This window comes from Cheilinus undulatus, linkage group 16 (assembly GCF_018320785.1).
Source record: "Cheilinus undulatus linkage group 16, ASM1832078v1, whole genome shotgun sequence".
In the NCBI taxonomy this organism is placed as follows: Eukaryota; Metazoa; Chordata; class Actinopteri; order Labriformes; family Labridae; genus Cheilinus; species Cheilinus undulatus.
In genome coordinates, this window is record NC_054880.1 from 10,238,432 (window position 1) to 10,266,255 (window position 27,824).

The window sequence follows — 27,824 nt, forward strand, 5'->3', positions numbered from 1 at the left end:
GAAAAATGAAATCCCCTTTTATTATGCTGATGGGGGAAAACTGAATTCTGAGACAAAAGCGACTCAGTGGTAAGAACTGGCTCTTGTCTTCCCAAAGACAATGTGCAGTGTTGCAATGTTGATGCATTAATCTGAGAAAGTCAAAATTTGCTGATTTGATCTTTGTTTGACAAGTGCACCATAATAAAATTGTTAAATGTGATCACACCATAAATGTAAATTTCAAAAACATCAGCATATAATAATTCTACCCCTCTGACATTAATTTACAAGTTCATAACAATACATATTTTGTTTTATGACTGTAGTTAGTAACAAAACCACTAAGAAACACTTTCTCCCACAGGTAGAATCAAAGTGGGGATCATATATAAGAACTCTATTAGAAACTTCATTCAGTAAAAAGTGAAAAAAAAATTACATTCATTATACACTTAGATAGATTTAGACTTGCTTCTGACACTTTAATTTAGCAAATGAGATTTTATTTATGTGGAGATTATGACAAAGATCAGAAATATTCAATTTACTCCAGTCCTAGGACTTATGTGATATTTGGTGACTACGCAGTGACAGATTCCAGTCAGCCATCTTTAAGTATCTAGATGTTTGTGGGTTAGTTTATTTTCTATACAAAAAAAGTCCTACTTCCTGTACTAGTTCAGTTATGTCTATCTTACTTGACACACCTGCTGAGATCCGTGCAGTGCCTTCCGGTGAGTTTGTTATCCCTGTCAGTGTGTGGGGTTTATAGTGCACCAATTTCAGGGTTTGTCAAACATTTGTCATTGCTTTAGCATTCATGTGAAAAGAGGAGACCTGCTGAAGGAATCCTTGGACAAAAATAAATAAAGGCAAATCTAATTTGTCTGATCTAAATGCAGAGAAAAACAGTTTATTATGATCCAAACTATACAGGTAAAAGCTGATAACAAAGAAAAAAGCTGTTCAGTCAAAAATGCAAAAGCAACACTGCAACACTAGAGGACATAAAGAATGGGTATATCTACAAAGTCAGGAACATGCACTAATCACATGTGTAAACAGAAATAATGTGGTAAATCATATATCCAGAATACCGGTAAAAATGGATGCAAGTATTTCCCCTCTGCAATTTAATTACACATTTTTAGTCTACAGCAGACCAGCAAAGTGCTACCAACTATTTTGGCAGAAACCCATCAGCAAACTACAGCAGGATTTTAAATATTACAGAAAACTCCATTTATTAGACTATACATACATGTATAATGAAACACTGAAGATGCTGTGAGCAAGAGTTAGTAGAGCTGTGAACAGTGAAGCAAGCAGTGCAGCTGTATCAAATATATACTGTTTAAATACATCTACATAGAATCTAGTTCCCCTTCATAGTATCACTATACTAAACACAGTCAAATACAGGAGAATAAAGATCACATTTCCTTTTCTACTTTGGTAATAGAATAGTTGTATTTTGAGCCTGGCAGATATTAATACATGCACGGTAACAGTAGTTATCTTCTTTGAATAAATAAAACTATCCCAGAAGCCATTTAAACACATTTGGCTGTACCATATTCAGCAGTGCAAAGAATAAAGCCACATAAAGACAAAATAACACAATGACTGTAGTGATTCTCAAATGTTCAAGTTCTGATGCATTGAAATCTTCTGTGAACAGTGTAAAAATCGAGTAAAACATGTTTGACTGTCCAGCCCATAGGGGATGATGGTGAGGTAGAGGGTGGCGGTGTGATAGGGCTCATATATAAGGCAAGATTAAGTACTCTTAGGAACTGACACATTAAATAAAGCTTGTACAGCTTTACCAACTTTTTATTTTTGGTGTCAGATGTTTGATTGTAAGAAGAGGAGTGTTTAATGGTGAATGGGCAAGATTTTTTATTCCCTTAAAAACAATCATTCAGTTCTTCTGAAACAAAATCTTTAAAACCAAAGTATTATTTACTTTTATACAACAGTTAGTTACAGGGATGCATAATATTATTGGCATATTATCTGCATCAGCAGATCTTAGTTTTAAAAGCGAACTATTGGTATGGGCAGATATGAAAACTTCTGCAGATATTTAACCCATAATAGACATCAGCCGGTATCAGGCATAAATACCCGTTGTGTGCACAAATAATTTTCAAAGTTTTAGTGTTTCACTTTATTCATTATCCATTCTTACAAGCCTGTTTTAAGGACAGAAATTTGTAATTCGTTCATGCTTAATATTTACATTGTGTGTTTTCAGGACTGAAGTTTTAAGACTGAACTACATTTAAACATCATATCGGCTAAAATTGATTTGTTAATACTGGATATAGGCAGTTATCAAACATTGTGCATCCCTAGTTAGTTCCAAATAAGCAATCTGATAAGAAAGGGGGATTCCATAAGTGACAGTATTCACAATATGCATCAGTCTGCCTCAGCCTGGAGTTCAAAGCACTAATAGTGCAGGAGAACATTTGGGTTTCTTAGAAATGTTGTAGTTTCAGTTAAACTGTGGAATTAGTTGAGTTGGTAGAGTTAAAATAATAAATTGATTTTCCTTTTAACTGCTGTTTCCGCCTGTAGAACTGTTGTATAAAAGTAATATCACAATCGAGGAATAGATGTAGTGATTATCTTCAGCACTCAGCCTGCAGTCTTGTGTCTACACCCAAATCACAGCCGTGGTGATATTCAGTACAACTTTACTCCCTCTATTGTCATATTTTTAATAAAGCATTTCATCTTTATTCCTTATAATAATATTCAACTAACATTAACACTCAACTACACTGTGGTATTCCCTCTGCTACAACAGAAAGGCAAAGCTTTCTGTTTTTCATTTCCCAGTGATTGCACAAGCTACATTTGCTACAGAGCTGCTACATAACCCGCTATAACAACAAAAATAACACTTTTCATAAGCTACACGTCCAGCAAAGTGTATGAAAAAATGGTGTGAGGGGAAGAGTGGGAATTATCTATGTGCACCCACGAACTCTCTGCATAAAATCATTATTTATATAATCCTGACAGTCAGATAAACTGCAAATTGAGCAGATTTCCCTGATTTATAACAATGGTAACATCTGTTAAGAATTATGACGTGTAGTGTCAAAATAATAGTTTTAACTATGACAGTACAATATCAAAGATGTTAGTAGAGAAGTGCTTATTTAGGAAGATAACATGGGTTTAAGGTTAGTTAACATCTGCAACGTTAGCTTATACTTTTTCGCAAACACAAAGTGAGAACTGTGTTAGTCAGTTTTTAGGTTTAATACCCTCAAGGTACATGGAAACAAAAAAAAAAGCAAAATAAAAAAAAATGTTTCAGGTAGCTATGTCATACCAATTTAAAGATGTTTGGCTAATCTGTCCATAAAAGCTTTAAAAACGTATTTTTTTTTTTTTTTAGTTTAATCTTCATTTAACCAGATGAAGACCCGCTGAGATCAAGATCTCTTTTATAATGGTGACCTGGCCATGAGGTCAGCAGCACACCTTAATAAATTAAGTATGAAGTCTAACATATGATAGGAATGAGAAGACATGCGGTAGTTTGGAGCCACCTTATATTACACCAGGTAATGTTAGGATTATTTGTAAATTAAGGTTTTGAATGGGTGTTTGTTTTAAACGCTCTGGTTAAGATGCACTTAAGGTTTGGCAGCAAGGCAGCGCACAGGCAGTTACATTAAATGTAAACACAGACGGAGAGGACGGACAAATATACACTTTGATAATGAACAGACTGTGACAAAATGTGGAAGGGAGGAGCAAGGAAAGGACAAGACTGTAAACAAAAATGAGAAATATTTTAAAGTCTGAGTACCAATAGGCTACTGTCACTGTTGCAGATTGGTTAAACTCTGCTCATGGGCTTGATTCATGGAAAATGTGGGATGCATTGTACTTTAAATGTTTCTGTTTGTTCTATAAAGACATACAGCAGCTGTAACTGTAGCCAGAGTAGTACAATACTTCAGCCCAGACAGAGTCGGGTAAAACTAACAAAAACACAATCAAATAATTAAAACAGAGGAAAACGTTTTGTCACTTTGACTACAAGAATGTCACAGAAAAAAGCAGTCTTATGACCTGTTCGCACAGGACTAGTATTACCTAGGGACCTCTGGTAATTTGTAATAATCATGCAGGACGTCTGTTTCTAATCCAGTGTGAATGAACCATGTCAATGATTTGTGGCGTAAAAATTTCAGGGCAAATAACCAAAAATATTGCAGCGCACACATAGGTCCACAGTTAATTTGTAATCCTTTGCAAATCAGCATCTCTATAATTAAGGCTGGTAATTTTGTTTTTTAAGGTCTATTTTCTTTTGTGTGCCTTTTTCTGATTGAAAAAATAACAGAGACAATTTCTCTCTGTGAGTGCCTGATCTTACATCAGTACCATTTAGCTGGATATTTTATGTATAACACAATTTACATTTCGAAATGTGTCACTCAACAGTCAGCGGTGCAACAGCTGATCTGCACAAGGAGGTCGCTGTAAGTGCGTAATAATCACAGATTTATAGAGCGCAGACTAACATCACCAGCAGCGACTGCACAAAAAACTGTTAAAAGTAACAGGAGAGGTTCATGTTTCACATTAGATGTCTCCTTTTCTCATACATTAGCAGAAAGAGTGCTCAACGTTCTCTGTCTTCCTCTGTCGGATCAATTGCGATATGCACCTGTGACTTAAGCCACCTCAATGCATTATGGGAGAACTAGAGGAGATTTTTCTATTAGTTTATCAGTCATTGACAGCTTGCTATAAATCTAAAAAAAATTTAGAATATATATATACAAAGAGAGGAAAAAGCACTTAAGTGGGTGTTGTCTATTGGAAACTCTGGTTAACAGTATGTATTGGACACATGAAGGAAACTTCACCTGCAGAAAGCAATGTGAATGACATTTTAATTTTTTGTATGAATTTTAGAAATAAAATCAACTCTGCATTTTCATTGCTGCAGCCTTGCAGAACCCTTGTTTTCCTTCAGAAATGTCTGTAAATTTTACAGACTTCTCTTTTCCTGTGTGAACGCACCACACCAAACACTGGCGTCAGGGGGGTAATTCACAATTATCAGAGGTCCACAGGTAATACTAGTCCAGTCCAAACAGTACTTTAGACACAGGAGGGAGACAGATTTATGCATGATGTTAGACAGATGGGAGAAGAGGAAAGAGGCTGTTAGTGCTTTAAGACTCGTACATAAGTCCTGGGATCTGATGAGACGGTGATGGAGTGAATCTGCCTAGGCATTTGAGTGGATGATTCTCTTCACTCTGTACGAGTGGTGGCCTGAGGAAGAGAGGGAAAAAGGGAAAGACTGTGTCAGAGGTAAGAGCAAGCAGAGCAGTGGCTAATCACCAGGTCAGTGTTATCAACACAAACTAGACCAGTGGTTCTGAACTAGACAGGCATCAGGACCCACCACTACTTGCTTTGGGAAATTGCAACCATTTTAAAAAAATGTTCACTCAAATTTATTTGAAAAAAAAAAAATGTTGTTTAGACCCTAAATGGCAAAACATGATGAACAAAGAGACAGGGTAAATCAAACAAAAGTATAAATAAACACTCTTTTCTTGAGAATTACAGGAAAGGACAGACACATAAATGTAAACCACTGTCTGTGGCCACGGCTGTCACAGAAGACATGCTGTAAAATGAGGATAAAAAAGAAGCTGCTTGAATACTATTTCTATTCTTGTGCCCTCAATAATACAACAGAAACATTTATTAGACCAAAGACAGCAGTTCAAGTTAAAACTATTCTGTATTATATGTGTGTAAATGTATTACCAGGGAGATGCTGACTCCGGTCAGTTTCTCCACAGCCTCAGGCAGACGGGTCATGATGTCCAGCACCTCTCCAGACAGTTTGGCTGCTCCCACATCTGCTCCTCCACTGGACACCATGGTAACCTTGTTGGCTTCACACAGAGGTTTGCTGATCTCTTCTGCCATCTGGTAGGAGAAAAAGATATCAAATTAACAAAGCAGGCATCAAACCTTTAAAATGTTCAGAAAAAAAGACCGATATAACTGTGTGAAAGCTTAGCTGTGAAATTTAAAATCACTGCATTAGGTAGTTTTTTTCACACACCATACAGGACTGAAAAAATTAAAAGTATTAAAAATATTGATTTGTTCTTTTCAATCTGGCATGATTTTGTTTATGTTTGAAAATCTACAACGACATTTGTTCTATTTTCTTGTTTTATTTTTGTTTCTTTAACCTTTCATGTGGCATACATGTTCAAAATAAAGTAAAGATATCAAAATATCCTTTTTAAGAGGAGGATCTGAACTTGAACATCCAAGCCATGGTTGAAAGGTGCCGAGTCGATAAGAACAACATGAAGAAAATTAAAAAAAAATCTCACACGCAGCAGTGTTTCAATGAGTTATATAAGTTCATTAAGAGAGTAATCAGACCCCCTTTACTTTTCCAGTTTTGTTAAGTTGCTGCCTGTTGCTTCATTTAAAAAATAAGCATTTTTATTCTAATAAATCTTCTCTCAGTACTGCATAATGAGAGAGTGAGAATAGAATTTTATAATTTTTCAGTTTTTGAGTCAAGGATGAATTTTAAGAGCCTTTGTTAGCTCAGGGCATATCTTCTAAACCTTAAAATAAATAAATAAATAAAAAAATCAAAGAAAACACGACTGATTTCAACCTACACAGTGATCATCGGGTTCTTGGTCACGTCTCTTACTAAGGCCCTGCTCCCCCCTGATTGCTCAGTTTGGCCAGGCGACCAGCTCTTGGAGGAATCGTGGTTGTGCCAAACTTCTTCCATTTGAGAGTTATGGAGGTCTCTTGGGAACCTTCAGTGCAGCAGAAATAGCCCTAGATCTGTGCCTAGCAACAATCCTTGCTCTTAGCTATGCAGGCAGATTTTTTGAGCTCATGGTTTGGTTTTTGCTCTGATGTGCATTGTCAGCTATGAGACCTTCTGTGGAAAGGTGTGTGGCTTACTAAATCATGTCCAATCAATTTAATTTACCACAGGTGGACTTCAATCAAGGTGTAGAAACATCTCAGCAATGACTGAGAGAAATGGCCAAGTGTTTTGGCAAAGGGTCCAAATACTTATGTCAATGTGATTCTTCAGTTTTTCTATTTGTAATAATTTTGCAAGAATTTCAAAAATTCTGTTTTCACTTTGTCATTATGAGGTACTGAGCATAGATTGATGATAATAAAAATGATCTTGTTTCCACTGTAGCATCAGGTTGCAACATATAAAAACTGAAGAAAGTGAAGGGGGTGTGAGTTTTTTCTGAAAACTCTGTGTATACTGTATCAAAGTAGTGACGTTTAGAACACTGCTGCTCTTCATCAGACTTAAGTGACAAGTGTGTAGCACCTTCCTATGTAAAGGTGATGGTAATTACATGAAAAGTCGCTTGGAAAGATATGTTAGTAATCAAATGAGCAAACTTAAACAATAAAAGTAATAAATATATTAATACCAACTATCATAAACAATTAATATATACACTTCAAAATGACTTTTCGTGACCTCTAACACTTGTCCCACATGGAAAAAAAAGGAAAATATCGTGCCATTTTACAGTTTATGGTTGTCGGAATCATTCAGAGTTGTATACGAAAAGTTATCGTAAAAAACAGCCTTTCTGTTTATGTATTTGATTGTTTTTATTCCTTTCATGAGACTTTGCAAAAACTGCACTGAATATATTGACTTAAAAACTGACAGTAGGTGAAGCCTGGAAAGGATTCGTGACCAGATGGAAACTGGCCACATTAAGCAATGATGTAAATAACTATACTTTGTGTATGAAGTATGAAAGCCTGTTATGAACATCAGTGTCTTATCTCTCACCAGAGGCAGTTTCTCCAGCAGCATGTCCACCATGGCTCCATCCTTGTACTGCTGGAAGGCCTCTGCCTTCTTTGCCATTTGCTCAGCCTCAGCCCGGCCCCGGGCCTCCACTGCAAACGCCTCAGCCTCACCTTTGATCTGCAGTAGGGAAAGCATGGGTTTACTTTAACAATTAAATAATGTCCTAAAATGAGAAAGCAATGCCCAAAAGCCTGAGGATATACAGACAACATTTCATTAAATAATCAAAATGATGTCTGTTAGAGGCCGTTGGGTTGAGATTCTGCTGCTGTGACGAATAACTCACCCTGATGGACTCGGCCTCGGCCTCTGCCTCCATTATCAACTTAAGACTGGACAGAGAGAGAGAAAAACGCAGAGTAAGACAGAGACAGCTAGGCCAAAACAGACTACAGAACAATACTGCTTACCATGAAGAATCAAACAGCATGAGGCAGAGCTTCTGATATTCAATGAAGAGCGTAAACTTTAATTTTTTTGAGCAGACTTTCTTTACAACTGGACTCACTCACCGCTGAGCCTCAGCCAGTTTCTCAAGGCGGTATCTCTCAGCATCTGCAGGTTTCTTCACCTTGGCCTCCAGCTCCTTCTCTCTGCGGGTGATCTCCTGCTCCTGCAGCATGATCTGCTGCGTCCGCTCCACCACCTGGACCTGCATTCTCTCCTCCTCGATGCGCTGCTTCGTCTTCGCTACCTGGTCGGGGGAAAATACAGAGTGTGCATAATCTATTTTATTACTTCTTTGAAGATTTATTTTTGGACTTTTTATTCCTTAGTCAAGTCAAGTTTATTAATAAAGAACATTTGAAAAACAACATACACTAACCAAAGTGCTGTACAACCAAGAGACGATAAATTGAGGTAAGAAAGCCCATGCATATACAATAAAGAATTTAAAAAACTTTAAAATTGAGTAAGAGCAAAGATAAAACTAAAAAAAAAATACGGATAAAAGATTATGTGGTCATTTAAAAACATTTAAAATGGGAGTAAAAGGAGGGGAAAGGGTAGGTTTGGGCTGCTGCCATCGAGAAGATAAGGGTTTTCATGGGAAGATTGTTCCATAACTTCAGAGCAGTCCTCACAAAGGCTTCATCACCTCAGTTTTTATGTTTTGATCATAGGACACTCAAGAACAGCTGACCTGAGAGGTTGAGCTTGAGTGTGTTAGTACAGGGTGTCATCAAGATATGATGGTGCTTAACCATTCAAAACCTTAAAACACCAGAAAAATCTTAAAATCAGTCCTTGGGACGCAGGCTGCCTTGTGGTTAGGTTGTGCTCCATGCGCGCTGGCAGCCTGTGGCACCTTACCTCATATCTCTCCCCCAATCTCTTGTGCCTATTTCCAATTCTATCCATTTCCTCTGCTATAAATAAAGGCAAAAAAGCCCCAAAATATATTTATTTAAAAAACAGCCCCTAAATCTGACAGAAAGCCAATGAAGAGAGGCTATGACTGGAGTTACACTGTCACACTGAGACATGCAACAGAACAAGAAAAGTTTAAACCAGAATACAAAGAACTACTGTAGCTCAGCCTTGATTTATGAAGGCTGAACTGCTTTTCCAAAGTCACTTTTACAAACATAAGAGTTTAATTTTGCTAAAAGTCTAAGCTGGAAAAAATATTCTGAACTACAGAGGAGATATCAAATGTAAACAAAGACTCTCAAATAAAAAACAAGATTTTTGCCCAATGTGCAGTTTAGAGAAGCTAAGCTGCTATTAGAAAGACAGGATGGGGCAAAGAGACCAGATCACAAAGATAGAGAGTGTTGAATAATGACATGAAAGACAGGAGCATCAGGTTCAAAGTAAAACCGGACCACCCACATCAAGGACAACAGCCTCTTTGCATGTAATCTACCAGCACCGTGATTTTAATCATCATTACTGTCAACAATAAATCAAGTCCTGCAAATTTGTTTTTCTACATTAACACTTGTACTGAATTCTCTAATCAAATGTATAATGTTCCCCTTGTTCTATTATGTATACATTTTCTGTACTGTACAGATGCCATCGCAAATGCATTCATTGCATGTTTTATGCAAACAAAAGGGACATAGAACAATCATGAATCATTAAACTTAGATTATCTTAATCGATCCTAAAGATATGAAAAATGTTTTCAGCCATTAAAGCATCCATGTGTTCTTTCTGCAGCTGGTTTGAGATATTTTGCTCTTAGAGGATGGTGGGTCTGTAAAGCCAAAAAGAACAAATGCATGCATGCGAAGTCTGCTATTTTTTCCTTCCTGCATTCAATAAATATGTTTTAAAAACATACTAAATGTTTCTGCCACACAGAATCCTGTAGAAGATTGGAAATTAAAAAAATGTTGTAACTGAACAGTATAAACCTGGTTATTCACAGTCCCTGCTCTCTTGTTTGACCAGTTTATCCCAGTTTCTGGTTCTGTGAGCAGGAGAGTCAGCCTGACACTGATCAACCCTATGCAGCACTACACCGTTATTATCTACTCTTGTGTACCTGCAGTTGGTAAGCCATCTCTGACTCAGCTTTCTTGGTGTTAACCTCGATGTCATAGGCTGCTTTCTTCAGCTCATAGTCCCTCTGAGCCTTTGCCATGTCGATCTCGTTCTTATACTGGGCTGAGACTTTTTCTTGCATCGCGTGAGCCTCCTGCAGAGACAAAGAGAGGAAAGAGAAACATGGATCAGTGGGTATCACTTAAGAAAATTAAGATTCTAAGAATAAAGAAGATAAAATGTAATTTAGATAGGAATTCAAACAAATATTTCTAGGAGGAAAAGTGCATAAAGAAAACATACCATGAACCACGCAAGTCATAGTTTTTCAATCAATAAAGTTCACATTTGAACAAACTATTGATTCCTGGTGCTGTGGCTGTTGTTGAAATGTGAGACTTTATCAACCTTTATAGGGGAAACTGTATCTTGAAGGATGGAGACAATGGGATAAATCTCACTCTGATCACAGCATCTCTTTTGTTTTTGGCTTCTCCAATTCGAGCGTCCTTCTGAACCTGGGCGGTCCGAGCCTTCCCCAGTGAATGAAGATAATCCTGCAGACCGAAAAGAGGTAAACAAAGTAAAGTAAGATTTAATCAACATGCAAAAAACTTTTTTGGTGCTTCTGATGTATTCACGGCAGCTCCTTCATCCATCAAAAGAAAATAAAAGCCATAAAGTAAAGGTGGGAGAAACATGCGCCTTGCTCCGTGAATTGTGTTTTTAGATGTTACATTAAAATAAAATGCTCTGCTGAGTTGAATAAATACACATCGAAGTTATTTATAATTTTTGAAACAGTTTAACAGAGAATAATTTCTGAGAACAACCAGTGGGAAAGTGTTGATACCTGGTCATCATGAACATCTTTGAGAGTGTAGCTAACCACGCTGATGCCCATGTTGACCAGGTCAGAAGAGGCCACCTTGAAAACCTGCTCAGAGAACTTCTTACGGTCCTTGTAGATCTCCTGCAAGAGGAATAAGTTAACTTTGTTACGGAAGATCAGTTCTATAAGGTCATTGATCTGTCGTTGGTGAAATGCCTCTTAATAGACGAGTAGCCAATGTTAAACAATAAACAATCCTTTAACATCCTTTAACTTTTCACTTTTTTACTTTCCCTTAGAGTCACTGAAAACTGCAAGAACTAGCTATTTGTAACAGAGAAAATCTGTCAAGTATAAGGCAGGAAAAATGTTTAAAGGTCAACATGGTTTCATTACTGACTACACTTAAAACCCTGAAGTTAGCGTAGGGTTAGGCACCCTCACCTCTACAGTCAGGTGAGCAATGATGGCCCGTTGGTGTCCCTCCAGTGTTTCCAGGGCGATCTGAGCGATCTCAGCCTCCGATTTTCCCATGAACATCTGACAGGCTGCAGCCAGCATCTGCTTGTTCTGACCCTGGATTTTCATCTGCAAGAAACAGCAACTGGTTTATTACAAAGATTAAACTGCCTTAATTATTCATGACATAGTGTCAACAATGTGTTGTAAACATTCCTCAGAGATTCTGGTCCATATTGACACAACAGCATCACACAGCTGCTGCAGATTTGTTGGCTGCACATCCATTGTTAGAATCTCCGTTTCCACCACATCCCAAACTACTGGATTGAGATCTGGTGACTTTGGTACTACAAGGCCAAAGAGTGTCAAGAAAACATCCCCCACACCGTTACACCACTACCAGCCTAAACCGTTGATATAAGGCAGGATGGGTCCATGCTTTAATGTTGGCTATGCCAAATTCTGACCCTACCATCTGAATGTCTTTTTGAAATCGAGACTCATCAGATCAGGCAATGTTTTTTCCAGTCCTCTATTGTCCAATTTTGGTGAGCCTGTGTGAATTGTAGCCTCAGTTTTCTGTTCTTCCTAGACAGAAGTGGCACCCAGTGTGATCTTCTGCTGCTGTAGTCGATCTGCTTCAATGTTCAACATGTTGTACGTTCAGAGATGATATTCTGCATACCTTGGTTGTAACGAGTGGTAAATTTTATCTCCTGTTGCCTCTCTATCGTCTAAAACCAGTCTGCCCATTCTCCTCTGACCTCTGACATCAATAAGGCATTTTCGTCCACACAACTGCCGCTCACTGGATATCTTCCCTTTTTCTAACCATTCTCTGTAAACCCTTGAGTTGGTTTTGAGTGAAAATCTCAGTAGTATATCAGCAGTTTTGGAAATACTAAGACCTGCCCATCCACCAACAGCCACGTCATGTTCAAAGTAAATTAAATCCCCTTTCTTTCCCATTCTGATGCTCGGTTCAAACTTCACCAAGTCATCTTGACCAAATCTACATGCCTAAATGCAATAAGTTGCTGCTGTGTAACTGGCTAATTAGCTAATTGGCTGGTGAGTGTAAGTAAAAAAAACAAAACCCAGCTGCTGGCTTTGTGAAAAAAAACATTCAATGTTACCAGTTGTGTCTGAACATACATTTGGACTGATAGAAGAGACTAGGATTATGTAGATAACATTTTTAAGATACTAAAAGGCTGTTCACTGATGCTGAGATTTGATACTCTACCCAGGGCTGCCTGATTCATTACATTAATACACTCAAGGATATGTGAAGGGCAGATGTGCTTTGTTTATTCATTCTACCCTGTCCGGTAAACACCAAGAGATGAGGGCCAGCCACGAAGGAGATTTTATCAGCCATTAAAAGATACAAGAAAAGTTCCAGCTACATGTGTATGGTATATTTTTTGTCACAGAAACTACCGTAAATCATGCAAACTGACCTGCGCTATCCCAGTGACAGAGATGGGAACGCCGTGGCGGGTGTAGACTTTATCGCTCTTCACATTCAGAGTCAGAGTGTTGAGAGAAATCCTGTAAAGATGCAGAGCAAGAAATACAGAGGAAATGGGATTATTGATTGATTACCTGGAGCCTTAATGATGCACTCTCAAAGGAAACCGAGTGGTGGATGTTATGAGAGCAGGAGCAAGGTCGACTACATCACACAGTCAGAGAAAAACATTAAGACTGGTAACATGAAGTGGGTTAGAATTAATGGAGGACAACATGCGACCCCCATCCTCAAGGCCTGTAAGTCCATTGCAAATATCAACTTATTTTAAGCATTACCAAAATGCAATGAAAACACTAAAAATAGAAATATTACCATACTACTAATATAAGTTTCATTCTTTGCAAGAAATCAGAGATTTATTTGACAGTGATAGTTTCCGTGAGAATTTGAATATGTTATATGTGCATTTGTTAAACAAACAAAAAAGTTAGTAATATGAATCTAAATAACACTAAATGCTCTATGTATTGCTTTGATTTGTATTCTGAGTTTAGTTCATTTTATTTAAGCTTAAAAACAAAACTGTTAGCATATTTTTTTGCATTAAAAGATCACAAAGTACAATCTAGTATCCGAGGAGGTCGAGTATATTTAACCAACAGGGTTGGAAGATAAAGAAGAAGAAAAGAAGAAAAAGAATACATATCACATTAACCTCAAAGCTGAATTTCATTTTTTCATCCTGTTTTTTTGAACATGCTAGGGCCAACATAGCAGCAGTAATGATTTAGTGTGCCCTCATTTCCCTTTTTGTACTATTTTGGTTGTGTAAATACTGCTTTAATATGTATGTTAATATATGGTACATATATTAACTTACATATTAAAGTAGTATTTAATATGTAAGTTAATATATGTAAGTTAATATATGGTACATTGTCCTACATTAAACCTGCTGGAGCCCCTGAAGCTTTGACCCCTATGTCTTATAGGCAGTCTGCACCAGGCTGCCCCCCTTTGGTAAGCTGATTTGTAAATAACTCTGCTAAAATAATTTGAAAGATGTTTGTTTTTCTAGGTACAAGTAATATTTATCCATGTGATATGTTTGTAAGAATCTTGGATATCAATATCAAACATTTATGTGACAATATTGAATAACTTTTGAGTAATTCAAGCACACATTGTTGTGCTTCGCAGCTAAAATCATAGACTCACTACTGAACTCTGTGGTGCAGCAACTGTTAACCAACAGTTACCTAAATTACTTGTTTCTATATTTTAGCATTTTTGAGCTTATAACAACAAGATTGGCTGGGAGAAACTTTCATCAGAGTAATGGCGTACTGGTGCCAAAAGTTAAAGTTTATGCCTGTTTCACACGCAAAACAAGAAAGATTATACAACCTCTACACCAGGGATAGACACACATGCACTAACAGGACCAAGTGGTCAAGAACAAATGAAAAGGTGTCAGAGTGAGGGGGGATACACACATAAAGCTCCTGTACAGCAACCAGACAGTAATACAGTGGTTTCCAACCAAGGGACCAAACACTGCTGCCTCTACCAACAACTCAAAGCGTTCTAACAAAGCGGTTGTTTTCCTCCATGTAGACATAGTTTATGTACCCAGGGACATTAGATATTAATTTGAGGTGAGGAGACGTCATTTCTTAAAATCAATATCAATCAGTTTAAGCATATTTATGATTGCTTTTTATTCTTACACATAGAGAATCTGTGCCACTGCAACACTTGATTTTTCTCCATCTGGGGGTCAATTAAGAATTATTTTATCCTTTTCATGGAGCTAAAGATGCATGAACTCAAACACTGAACACACACCTATACTCTGCTAGAAGTTTAGGGTTTAAAGCTTTGTATTTTGTCTGGTTTAACTAACAAAGAGTGTGAACTTAGTTTTGAGAATACAGCTGTGCTTTTGCAGTCCTCTGGTTTGTGAGGTTGCTGATTTATTTCCAAAACTGCTCATGAGCTTTCACAGTTTATAATTTAAACTCAGCAAAGTGTAAGGACTCAGTCCAATCACAAGGTAGTAAATATCAAGATATGTGGCTGGTGGTTCACCGAGGCTGTAATCTAGTCCTGAGCTGCTAATTCCTAATTCATATGATCTATCATTTATCATGAGCATTTCTTATTTATCTTTGTTTCACACTGAAATTTAGTTTTCCTTATATAGTCCATTTTCGTTCAACTTTAGTTTCTCCATTTCCTCTGTTCTGATTCATATGTATGCCATTCAGACATTTTTTAAGGACAGATGAAAGATGACAGGTAAAGACCTTAAACAAACCAAGGTGTCACTTTAAAGATGGAGCCTGCAACCCAGAGCAGCACTGTCTGACTTAAATCTAATCTTCACATTCTTAAAAGTGCAAAGTTTGTGTTTTCAAATTAGCCCTTGGCCATCTTGTTAATCTTGTCATCTCTTGCCCATCTTTCAAAATGTCAGGAAAAATAAATAAATAAATAAATAAAAGCAACAAAAACAGTAGCTGACAAATGTCAAAACTGTGTGCAGACAGTGTAAGACAGCAACTTGCTGAGCCAAAGATCTGGAGTCAACAGTGAGTATTTCCTTTGCCAACCTCTGTATCTGCTGAATGCAGGGGATGACGAAAACTCGGCCTCCAGGGATCATCAGTGGAGGGGAGCGACAGAAACCTGGAGAGAAGAGAGGAAAAGAGCCGTGAATCTGGAGTGGAACAACATTATTGTTAAAGTCAGAACAGAATGGTGCAGTTTACTGTTTATTTAATCCAATACTACACTATCAAATAACTTTGATAACATTTTAGTTTTATTTTACTGCAGAAAACTAGTCATGTGGTTTGTGTACAGAGTTTAACACTACTGCATCTGCTTACAAAATACAAACACTGTCTTGACTCTCCCAACAATGATTCAACAAATCTTTGTTTTGTTGATGTAGTGTTGCATGTATTATGTAGGCCATAATTTTACCTGACACCACCATAGCCTCGTTGGGACCACAGGTGTAGAACATGTTTGCTGTTCCTCCTTTAGACTGGAAACCAAAGAAAAGGCAAATTATTAAACAGAAAGGGGGTCTTTCCAGAAAATTCACTGATCAATCAAGAATTTCTTTAGGAAGTACAGGCGCAATCTGGCAGGTGTACTACAGAGACCACCCCGGTACGTAGGAGTTAATTTTATCCCCCTACTTTTGATATGAAGCCCCCCAAATATTGATGTTGTCTCTGATACCAAAGAGGAGGGAGGGGTTGTGGTGGGCAGCAGACAGCACAGCACACCAGCAGGGCTTAAATCTAATTTACACAAATGTTGCGCAGTAAAATCCACAAGAAAGCTGTATGGATTAAAAAAACACAATACAAACACATATCAGAGATAGTAACGCTTTAAAATGTGTATCAATATTACTCTGAACAAATTGACAGCGGATATTCGTCGAACAACTCCATTAATATTGCACACATTGTGTTTACAATCGAGAATGAATGTGGAAAAAGGCGAACATAATCACTCACTTACCGGTTTGTATATAAACGATGCTGTTCAGGTAAAGTAAGGTGAAAAAATGGCGGAAGAAGAAGCGGTTTGTATTGGTTAAAAATAATGTAATTTTATCCCAAGTGACGAATATTCCCGTCAGATACCAGCTGATGCAGCCAGTGAAACACAACAGTGACTGCTGCAGCTTAGCGGCGTGGACTGAGCATGCTCATAAATCCAACTGTCCTACACCGCCATCTAGTGGCCTGGTGGAGAGCTGTGGTTTAATCGCACCATACTGGATGTTGAGAATACAAACATGACAGAAAGCTCCAACACAACACACAAGGGTAATTATAAAGAGACAAAATCATACAAAAATACATGATAAACCCTTAAAAATATAGAGTAATTTTTAGATCGAACGAAATGTCAGTTCACACTACACTTCACCCAGCTATACTTTAGAAAGTGTTAGATATTTGATATAACAGAGCTACAGTAACTTGAACATTTTTGGCTACATGGCCATCTTCTATCAATACCAAAGCAGAGTCATCCTCATTGCAAGGCATTGCATACTGATGAATATGCTTTCTGCATCCCTTAAGAGCTCTTAGTCACAGGCAGCAAATTTACCCAGTTGATAACCACTCGTGGTGCAATGTGTCTCACAAATCAACAACAATCCACAAGAAATATGAGCTAAAGAAGGAGCTTAGAACTACTAAATCTTTACAGATTTGAACTCACACTGTTGGATCAATACTGTAAAAAAATCAACTCTGATATGTGTAACCCAGAAATACAAACACTCCAGCATTTGCTGTGTACAACAGCTGTTTTGGGATGTGATGTGGACTCATTCTCTCTTTATGCTGCTGTGTGTTCAGCAGAGGTGGAAAAAGTACAAGAGTATTGTTTTTAAGTTACTCTGGTTAAAACATACTAAAGTAGGAGTAAAAATGCTGATTCTAAGATGTACTCAAAAAAGGACAAGTACCCAGAAAAACTACTCAGTTAGATATCTGATTACATTGAGTAGTTTTTCCAGCCTTATAAAAAATTATTTTTGGGATGGCAACTTCCAAAGAGCAACTTTCAAAAAACTTCATAAAACATCCAAAAAGCAGTTCTAATATTTATAATTATAATATGATCACTATAACATGTTCTCTTGATCATCCAAATTCAGATAATCAGACATGTTTCATAGTCTTCAAATTGGTTTTCATTTGATTGGATTTATTTAATCAAACCACATGATGGAGGAGGAATGAAATGTGAGACAAAAAGCAGACAAAACTAAAGTAATTAGAAAACTTGAAAAGTGCAATTGCAGTTTGCAATAATTGGTTACAACATTTATGGACCTGAAAAAAGAGAGAGAAATTCCACCCTTGCATTTATAATTGTGTTTGTTTTATTTTGGATTTTTGCAGCATCTTAGCATCCATCTGGCTGGATATGGACCTGCTTTTATTTTGAAAGGAAAAAAAGGAACCTAGAATAGATTGAAGATTATGACATAAGCCTAACTATAGAAAAAGGAGCTTGTTATGGATTGATAAGAAATCAAGGGAACAGTAGGGAGAAGTGGTGGACTTATTTTACATCACTGTGACTGCAGGGAGAAGGTGCAGTGGTATACTGAAGTGTGCTGAGAGGGAAAATAAGAATGCAATTAATGCAACTAGGAAGATGAATGTTCTTATTCTAATATACTAATACATGAATGGTTCTAGTAGTGCTTTTTTCAGCTCATTAAAATGAGTGCTAATTTAGCTCAGCTGGTAAAGCAGCAGGTTGGTCCTCAGTGCACTGTTTCTGGATCAATTCTTGTAGTTAGCATGTGTTTGGTGCATGCCTTCCCCCACTCTTTCTCCCCATATTTCTCTCCCCTTGAAAAAAATCTCATAAATATTTGATTTTACTATGTGAGTAAAACATTGATTCAGGTACACAGGTGGACAAAATTGTTGGGACTCTTCCATTAAAGAAAAAAAACCCCAAAATGGTCACTGAAATAACTCAAAAGTGACAAAAGTAATAATAAATCAAATTTATTAAAAGTTAAGTAATGAAAATCAGATATTGCTTTCTGTGGTCCATGTTCAGTGTGGTCCACACCATGATACCAAAGACCACAGTGGCTACTATTCGCCCTTAAAATAGACTGACTGATGACAAGTTTGAACACACCTGTGATGCTAATTACACCTGAGTTTAACATGTCTCTATGGTCATATTAGTTTATATCTTTTCTAGGGGTACCATCTTTTAGTTCATTTAGTCAGTCTCATTAGTTCGATTTTAAAGTGATTCTGCTGAACAACAATTCAAACGCATGTCTGATTTTCATTTGTTCATTTTCAGTCATTTTTCATTTCTTATTACTTTTGTCAGTTTCCTGTTATTTCAGTGATCATTGTGGGTTTTTCTTTCTTTAACAGTAGGGTAACAACAATTTCGTTCAAAACCTTTATTTATTCTCGAAAGGACATTGAGGTATCCCTCATTTCCAATGTCGTCGAGATTACAAGCACATTAAAACAAGCAAGAAAAAACAACAGTCAAAACCAGCAGAATCAATTAAAACAATCACAATTGGAAACAAAAAGACTGAAAACCAAGGTCTTAAACTCTGCAAGAGAGGGTAGGACTTCAATCCTTAGAGTTTGTTGGAGTTTGTTCCATGAGCTTGGAGCATCGAAGGAAAATGCAGTTTTACCAAGTTCAGTAAAAGTTCGGGGAACTGTAAGAACTAACCAATCAGTGGAGCGGGTCACGTGAGAGCTTGAACTCCACTCCAACAAGTCTAAGATGTAAGGTGCTAGTTTTCCAATGAAGGCTTTAAAAATGTATTAAATCTAATGTCTGTTGCGCCTGTTTTCAAGGGAGGGCCAACCAGCTTTCTCATGAAGGACACAATGATGAGTGCTGTATCCATCACCAGTTATAAATCTAAGCGTGATAGACAGTGTCCAAGGGCCTGAGCGTTGAAGCTGCTGCATGCCTGTAAATTACATCTCCATAATCAATAACTGAAAGGAGCACAGCTTCAACTATTCTCTTCCTACAAGACAATGGAAAACTTGATTTATTTCTGTACAGGAAGCCAATTTTCTGCCTCAGCTTGGAGGTCAAGGAGTTCACATGGAACTTAAAAGAAAAGTCCTAATCAAGCCACATGCCAAGATATTTATACTCTGTGACTCTCTCAATTTCCAAGCCATTTACAGTATACATGTGCAAATCATCATAATCACGCTTTCTGGCTCTGGAAAACAACATGAATTTTGTTTTACTTGCGTTAAGTACAAGTTTATGATTTATTAAAAAGTCCTGTACAGAATTAAATGCGAGCTGTAAGTTTTTGACAGCTAATTGTACAGAGTCCGCCGCACAATACAAAATAATGTCATCTGCATATAGATGGGTACGACAACCATTCACAGAAACAACAATTTCATTTATATACAGAGTGAAAAGCAGGGGGCCCAGAACGGACCCTTGTGGAACACCTCTATTTATGAAAAGAAAATCAGATTTGGCACGCTCATGTATATAAGGTTATTTATCCTTCTACATTCCTCCCTCATCATTAAAATTAATGTTTTGAAATCTCTCATGATGGCAAAATGTCTATCTCTTTGCTTATTTTTGTTCTGTGCATATGTCTGTGTTATTTCATAAGAAAAATATCATTTTAAATGTCTAACATGCAGCTTATGATAAAATGTTGGCATGCAGAAAATACTTAAAGGCTGTTTTGACACATGGACTTTTGATAAGAGCTATTCTTCTGGGTACTTTCCCCAAGTCATGCTTGTCCCATCCCTGACTGGGGGAAACTACCCCATCAAAATGAATTGCAGTAAATGAAAAAGATGAGTCATTAGAGATTAAAAAGCTTAAAATACAAGAACTGTACAGTTAGTGGGAGCCTAACTCCAATTGCCAGTGAGCTAAACATTAAAATTAGGATTTTTCTGAATGAAGACTGGCATTATAACATGATAAAGAGCTGGTTTATATAGGGTCAAAAACCCCCTTTGGTCTTTGATCCATGTTATATTTTGACCAGAATGTGGCACAGAGGTTTAACTTATTCCACAGGGGACTGTACCTTTAAAAGAACTTTCATGATGTCAGGATATGAAACTAATAATAGCACACAAAGACCATGACCCATATTTAAAGAGACGGATACTTGGGCTGCATGTTTGATTGTAACCAGGCATGTAACGTCAAACATATAGGTGATAAAAGCAAATCTAGCCATAAACATTCACCAAATGTGACAGTTCTCCTTCATGGAGGCATTTCTTATGGAGTAAAGGAAACATTTATACACTTTATTTGTGATATTTCCCCTTTAACATCATTGAAGTTTAACTGATGTTAAGAGTTGTTTGTTTTCGTGCTTGGTGTATTTTCATCCTGACCAGAGGAATGTGGAACAGCAGGGAGGACAAGAGGAGAAGGTTATTTTTAGAAAATAAAGCCAGATTTCACCAAAACGAAACCAAACTCAGTCATCACGTGATTTCCCAGAAACAGCTCAGAGAGGTTGTGCTGTTTTTGTCCAGTAGGGGAGCTCTAAGACTGGACATTTCTCCTACAAAGACAACTGCATTAGAAATCCTTCCACAACCAGAACAGAACAGAACAGTTCCCTCCATAGCTGTAGCCTTTATCAGTTTTACTTTGTTGATCTGCTTCACGCTTGAAATAGGAGCAGCACCTTGGCACAGAAACAGTAGAAGGGTGTAAACCAAGCTCTAATCTCTGCTGGATCAGTGGGACTCAGCCTCCTGCCTCCTCAAATTGACCACTGGATGATCATATCTGTTATCAAGATTTATTTATGAAGCAAAACTAGCAAAATTTAAACACAATGGGGGATAAAACATCCATAAAATATCCTCGATGATTTACAGTGACAGGAAATAAAAACCTGAGTGATAAGAATCAGATATTGGCTGTGTTTGCTCAGCACTGACCTCCAACACAGACAGTGTTAATGGGTCATAATATAATAATAAAGTCATAAAAGCAACTCAAGACCAAACCTTTGAGTCTGGATTTACTCTACATTTTACGTCATCATCTGAATTTATCAGTTTAGATCTTAACTCGTCCTATTTTAATGTCTAGATGATGTTTAAGCCGTATTCCTTCTCATGTTATAATATTTAACTGTTCTCTGTGAATGTTTTATTATTATTTTAGCATTGTTTTTATTCTTTGTTTCACTTCATCTTATTCATCTTTTTTTGTTCCTATTCTTCAACCCAATCACTCATGTTTCCTCATTATGAAGATAACATTTTCTCAGTTAAGCTCCTGTTCCTTCAGAGTCGTTATTTTGGACATATATGCCATCAGGGATGGTGGAGTGGGGGAGAGGTCTTGTTTTCCTTTCTTTTTTAATTCACTTGTTTGTATGTAAAACACACTCTCATTGTTTTTTATGAAAAGGTCCATATAAATAAAGTTTGATAAATTGATAAATACCACCATACAGGTGTGTCAGTGTGATGGTCTTCTGAAACAAATGTTGACCTGCATCCACACTGTGAAAAGGAGCTTCATTTGACTTTGATCCACTCTGAAGAACAACAAAAGAGGAATTTCTTACTTCTTTTTTTGTTTTTGAAAAGAGGAGTTATTGGTGGATAAAACTCAAGCTAATGTCGGTGGGGAGCGGTGCAAAAGCATCATTTCTGCCAAATAAAGCTTTAAGCATGGCTCTTTGCTCTTTTTTTAAAGAGGTAGTGAACACTTTAACATTTTTTTTTCATCTGTACAGTGAGGTATCTGACTGAACAAATAATAAAACACATCAGTGTTGGTGTTATAGCTGAAATTAGCACCAAACTGATAAAAATCCAGATTTTACGGCTTTTAATTAGCTCAAACAGACATCTGCCTTGAAAAGGCAGCCTACCTTTTCTGAAAAGGTAGGGCTTATGTGACATAGAAACCGACCGATCGGTTTCTACGTCACAAACTCAGTATAAAAAGTACAGCGTTACCGCCTCTAACTGACTTTACCATTCAGAGACCACTCCCATCCTCTCCTGCCTGCACCTGCACTGTCTCGGCTCTGAGAGCTCCAACTATAGTAACGCCGCTGCTGGAGCCGATGGACCGAACAGGTCGTGGTCAGAACCATCACGGTCCACCACGACACTATAGCCTGCGTCAGGCGGACTCTAGAGGGGAAAACTCCTCCACTTTAAAAGTTCACTATGAGGCAGGAGTGTTGTGGGACTCTGTCTGTTTCTCTCTCTGACAAGGGGACATCACTGTCACTCCCGCATCATCTGGAAAGCCCCGTTCTTTTCCCCTCCCTCCTCTCAGAACCAAACTGCCCACTTTCTGTGCATTTTTTGAATTACAGAGGTGGGCGGAGTTAGCTCTGAGCCGGGGTTCACCTATACTTTAATGAAGAAATGCGGTGAGGTTCAGGTAAAACTGCTGCCATATAATGGCTACATCCCAGCAAATTGCTACAGAGGAGGCAGCTATTGGTATTGGCTTACAGTACAACACACTCGGCCCATAAATATCATAAACTCACGCTGAAGCAGGTTGGGAAGAGAGCAAAAGCAAATTTTCCATTACACAAAGCCTTCAGTGCTGTTTTTTTGTCTTTATTTATCAAAGAAATGTGGTCCCGTTCTGATAACACTTCTGCCTTACTATGGCTCTATCTGAGCTAATCACTACACCAGTGGCAGCCATTACAATCAGTTTTCAGTATAACTAAATCCTGCCTGTAGCTTGCTCTCCAGAAGATGCTGGTTGGTCAGGTCCGTTTTCGGACCTGGCATAGTCGATGATGATTGGAGCCTGCTTGATGGATTTTCCTGCTGACGGACGTGAAATACAGCCAATCCATTTTCTTTGCAAGGTTATTTTTTGATCAGTCCAATTTGTTCAATAAAAATGGTTCAGTTTAAACCTCATACAGACCTGACTGACTGAAACTGAATTTTTACCGTATGACTCTCTCTAAAGAGTATTTGGAGAGATTTTACTCCAGCCAGAGTATGATTGACTCTGCACCAGCTGAAATTTCACTTACACCACAAATTTAACTCTTCTGAATCTGCTATGTACAAAAAAAGAAAAAAGCATGCTTTAAAAGAGTGATTTTGAATTTTTGCACAATTTTTATTTCCTAAAAGAAATTCTGAAAAAAGAGCTCCATGACCTACTTTTGGGTCCCCACCCACCATTGCACTGAGAACCATTGCTGTAGGCCATAAGCCCCGCCTCCTCTAGTTGAAACGGGAACATCATAAACAACCACCTTTTTGCATCTACATTTGGATATCAGAGAAGCTATCAACCTTCAAAAAATGGAAAAAAAAAACAGTTGTGAACTTAAAATAAAAAAAAACAAAAAAAACATAAAACCTGATGGTCTGCACAGACTTGGCGCTCGCTAAGACTTCAAAATAACATTCATCACAATAAAACACACCCATAACCTAGTATCTAGTGAGTGTATGATGCCAACACAAGAAACTGTTGTGCTGTGGACTCTAATGTTCTTTGACCCCCGCTTATGACCTTTGATTTTGTCTGCTGCCTTGCATTACAATCATCACCCCATCCATCGAGTTATTTTAAAAGAACTCTCATGTTGTCAACATTTAAAACTAGACATAAGCTGGGCATATTTCCAATAGGCTAAGTTTGTCCTCTTCATTTGTGATTTTTCCTCTCTGTCAACATTGAAGTTTAACTGATGTTCAGCTTTGATTATTTTTCTAGAGACTATTTTCACCCTGACTAGAGGAATGTGGAAAAGCAGGGAGGACAAGAGGAGAGGGTAATTTTGAAGAGTCATGCCAGATCTCACCAAAACGAAACCAAACTCAGTCATCAGGTGATTTCCAAGAAACAGCTCAGAGAAGTTGTGCTGTTTTTGTCCAGTAGGGGAGCTCTAAGATTGAACATTACTCCTGAAGATATCAGCAGTAGAAATCTTTCCACAGCCACAGCATTTATCAGTTTTTCTTTGTTGATCCACTTCATGCTTGAAATAGGAGCAGCACTTCGGCACAGAAACAGTAGAAGGGTGTAAACAAAGCTGCATACTTGGTTTCATCAGTGCAGCTTCCTGTCTGCTTGAATGTACTGTCGAATGCTGATATCTGATGTCAAGATTATGTAATAAAAGAGCCTCAAGTTCAAACAAGATTCTGAGACAAAAGCCATGAAGTGTCTCCTATCATTTAATGTGATGATGAATAAAATCTGATGATAATAATCAGATATCGGGGGCATGTTTGCTCTCCAGTGTCGATGTTTGTGTGTCTGCCATTTTACACAACAAACTCTCAAAATGGCGCCATGCAGGCGTTCTCACTGTGATGGGTGTGACGACAAGTGTTTGCACATAGACTCACTACATATGAGCTTAGTTTCACTTTGATCAAACTCTGAAGTGTAAAAAGGAATAATTTCTTATTCAAATGGTTTAAATGTCAAGTCAAACGTTTTCTTAAATAGTCATTTAAAGTGACAGTGGACAAAAGCCCTGTATGGATAAAAACCCAATATATAAGAACTAATTTGAGCAGAATGAGCAATAACAAGCCTGACACCACTGCTGACTGAGTTTAGATATGGAAACAGGTCTGATTTAAAGAGCTAAAATCCTGAAAAATAAATGAAACCAAACAACAAATAAATAAAATATTCACTCTCAGGGTTTGCATTCACCCAAATGATGGTGCAGTCAGGACTGAGATAAAGCTGGACAGGAGCTCAGCCAGAATATGTGGAGTTCCCCTGCTGACTGTCTGCAGTATACTGTAGGTAATAAACTCTACCTTCACAACATTAGATGGGACATATCAGGAACAATGCACTTTTATTCACACACATAATGAAACCCAGAGTGACTATCAACCAGTGTTCTCAACTGGATTAGTCCGAGAGGAAAGATAAGGAAAACTAAACACAAAGTGATAAAACTCTCTGTGAGTCTATGCTCTAAATCTGTGGTCTTCAACCTTTTCTTGCCCTAGGCACACCTACGATCAAGCCAGAATCTCTGGGCACACGCACACCGTATCCATGTCCATTCAAAACACATACCAGTATCTTCAGGTCAGTCAGGTCCACTTAGTCAAAAAACACATATAGTTTGCATTTATAATAACATATTTTTAGTAGCAGCTATTGTTTTGCCTTTATTGCCATTATTTGGTGATGTACAGTGCTGTGGAAAAGTATTTGCCCCCTCTCTGATTCTGTTTTTTTTTTTTTTTTGCATATTTATCACACCTAAATGTTTCAGATCATCAAACCAATTTTTAGATTTCACAAAGACAACCCTCGTAAATACAAAATGCAGTGTCTCAATGATTGTTTAATGTTTAAAGTGGGGAAAAAATTCAAACCTGGCCTTTATGTGAAAAAGTAATTGCCCCCTGAACCTAATAACTCTTGGCAGCCATAACTGAAATCAAGCGTTTGTGATAACCGGTGAGTCTTTCACACCGCTTTGGAGGAATTTTGACTTTTCTTTGCATTTTTGTTTTAGCTCAGCCATACTGGAGGGTTTTCGAGCATGAACTGCCTGTTTAAGGTCACACCACAGCATCTCAATTGGATTTAAGTCCAGACTTTGACTTGGCCACTCCAAAACCTTAATTTTGTTTTTCTTGAGCCATTCAGAGGTGGACTTCCTGGTGTATTTTGAGTTGTTGTCCTGCTGCATGATCCAAGACTGCTTGAGCTTGAGGGCATGAACTAATGGCCAGACATTGGCCTTCAGGATTTTCTGGTGGACAGCAGAACTCACTGATCCATCAGTCACAGCAAGTGGTCCAGGTCCTGAAGCAACAAAGCAAAAAAGTTCAACTTTTGTCTCATCAGTCCACAGAATATTTTTCCAAAAGTCTTGGGGATCATCAAGATGTTTCTTGGCAAAAATGAGATGAGCCCTTTGTGTTCGTTTTTGTCAGCACTGGTTTTGGCCTTGGAACTCTCCCATGGATGACATTTGTGACTGAAGCCAGATAAAGTTCCTGCAAGTCGGCATTCCGGTGGTTGAGAAAAATGGACACAAAGTCGTTTTCTTCAAAATGATCATTTTTCGTTTTTTCTCATTTTATGCAAGTCTGACATTTAAACTACTCATTTGATGAAAAAAGTAACACAAATGTGATATTTAAAAACGTTAATTTTGTGTTTTAAAATGCCCTATTTTCATAGTTGCTGCAAGGATATTGAGGGGAGGGGAAAGCAAAACTGCGGGGTGAAAATTGGCCGCTCAGTCTGCCATTGTTCCCAGTTTCACCCATTGAGATGGACAATAACAAACACTGCATGGTTCAAACTCCAACCCCCGTTGGCACGAAACTACAGCTGTTTCTAGTTATCACCTTTAACAACAAGCCTCAAGATGCACCCTGCAGCAAAGAAAAGTAGAGGAGACGATGAAGAAGCAGCAAGAATTATCAACAGACTTCGGACAACTTCAGGATCACTCGACAGGGCAAGTTTGATGACGGCGGATTTCCTGTGGGAATATTTTGATGAGCGTCACCAGTCAATTCAGAAGCTTGGCTTGGGTGCACTTTATGTAAATGTGGCCCTATTGTTCACGCCCAACTCCCGGTCTGCCTGAAGGTAGGAGAAGTCCCGAAACTTTGAGCCTGTTTTTTCTCAGAACAAACAGGAACTAGAAGTTAACATTCATATTAGCATATCTTTGTAAAATATGACCAGATTAAGGTTTATGATACACCATTTGAAAGCTTGGAATCTATGCTTTCATAATGTGTAAAAAACTCAAAAATGACCTCGGACGATTTGCAGGACTTTTTACCAGCTTTGGTCACATTTTTGCCCAGTGTCTTTCTGATGGTTGAGTCAGGAACTCTGACCTTAACTGAGGCCAGTGAGGCCTGCAGGTCTTTGGATGTGGTTCTGGGTTCTTTTGTGACCTCCTGAATGAGTCATCATTGCACTCTTGGAGTTATTTTGGTTGGCCGACCACTCCTGGGAAGGTTCCTCACTATTCCCAGTTTTCTCCATTTGTGGATAATGGCTCTGACCGTGGTTCGCTGGAGTCCAAAAGCCTTGGAAATGGCTTTGTAACCTTTTCCAGACTGATAGATTTCAATCACTTTGTTTCTTAT

General features: G+C 37.9%; 1 protein-coding gene across 3 annotated transcripts; it reads right to left on the minus strand.

Annotated features, from left to right (window-relative positions):
- Window positions 1-875: 875 nt before the first annotated feature.
- Window positions 876-16,832, minus strand: flot1a (flotillin 1a). Of its 3 annotated transcripts, none has more exons than XM_041809530.1 (14): window positions 16,690-16,832; window positions 16,402-16,504; window positions 16,138-16,201; window positions 15,762-15,837; window positions 13,133-13,223; window positions 11,652-11,795; window positions 11,229-11,348; window positions 10,837-10,932; window positions 10,377-10,529; window positions 8,392-8,573; window positions 8,166-8,211; window positions 7,859-7,996; window positions 5,806-5,970; window positions 876-5,301 (listed from the first exon to the last, which is right to left on the minus strand). In XM_041809530.1, exons 3-14 carry the CDS (start codon window positions 16,178-16,180, stop codon window positions 5,281-5,283), a joined length of 1,275 nt encoding a protein of 424 aa, XP_041665464.1. In that variant the 5' UTR covers window positions 16,181-16,201; window positions 16,402-16,504; window positions 16,690-16,832; the 3' UTR covers window positions 876-5,280. The 3 variants fall into 3 exon arrangements, with proteins under 3 accessions (XP_041665464.1, XP_041665463.1, XP_041665462.1); XM_041809529.1 differs by having other exon boundaries at window positions 16,359-16,504; XM_041809528.1 differs by lacking the exon at window positions 16,402-16,504.
- Between the last annotated feature and the right edge of the window lie 10,992 nt (window positions 16,833-27,824).

Bases quoted from the DNA above. Each gene is read 5' to 3' on its own strand.
- flot1a (XM_041809528.1), bottom strand. From the start codon at position 16,180: ATGTTCTACACCTGTGGTCCCAACGAGGCTATGGTGGTGTCAG. The intron at 11,796-13,132 runs GTCAGTTTGCAT...TGTTTCTTGCAG, and splicing joins CTGTCACTGGGATAGCGCAG to ATGAAAATCCAGGGTCAGAA. The intron at 7,997-8,165 runs GTGAGTTATTCG...TCCCTACTGCAG, and splicing joins CCGAGGCCGAGTCCATCAGG to ATCAAAGGTGAGGCTGAGGC.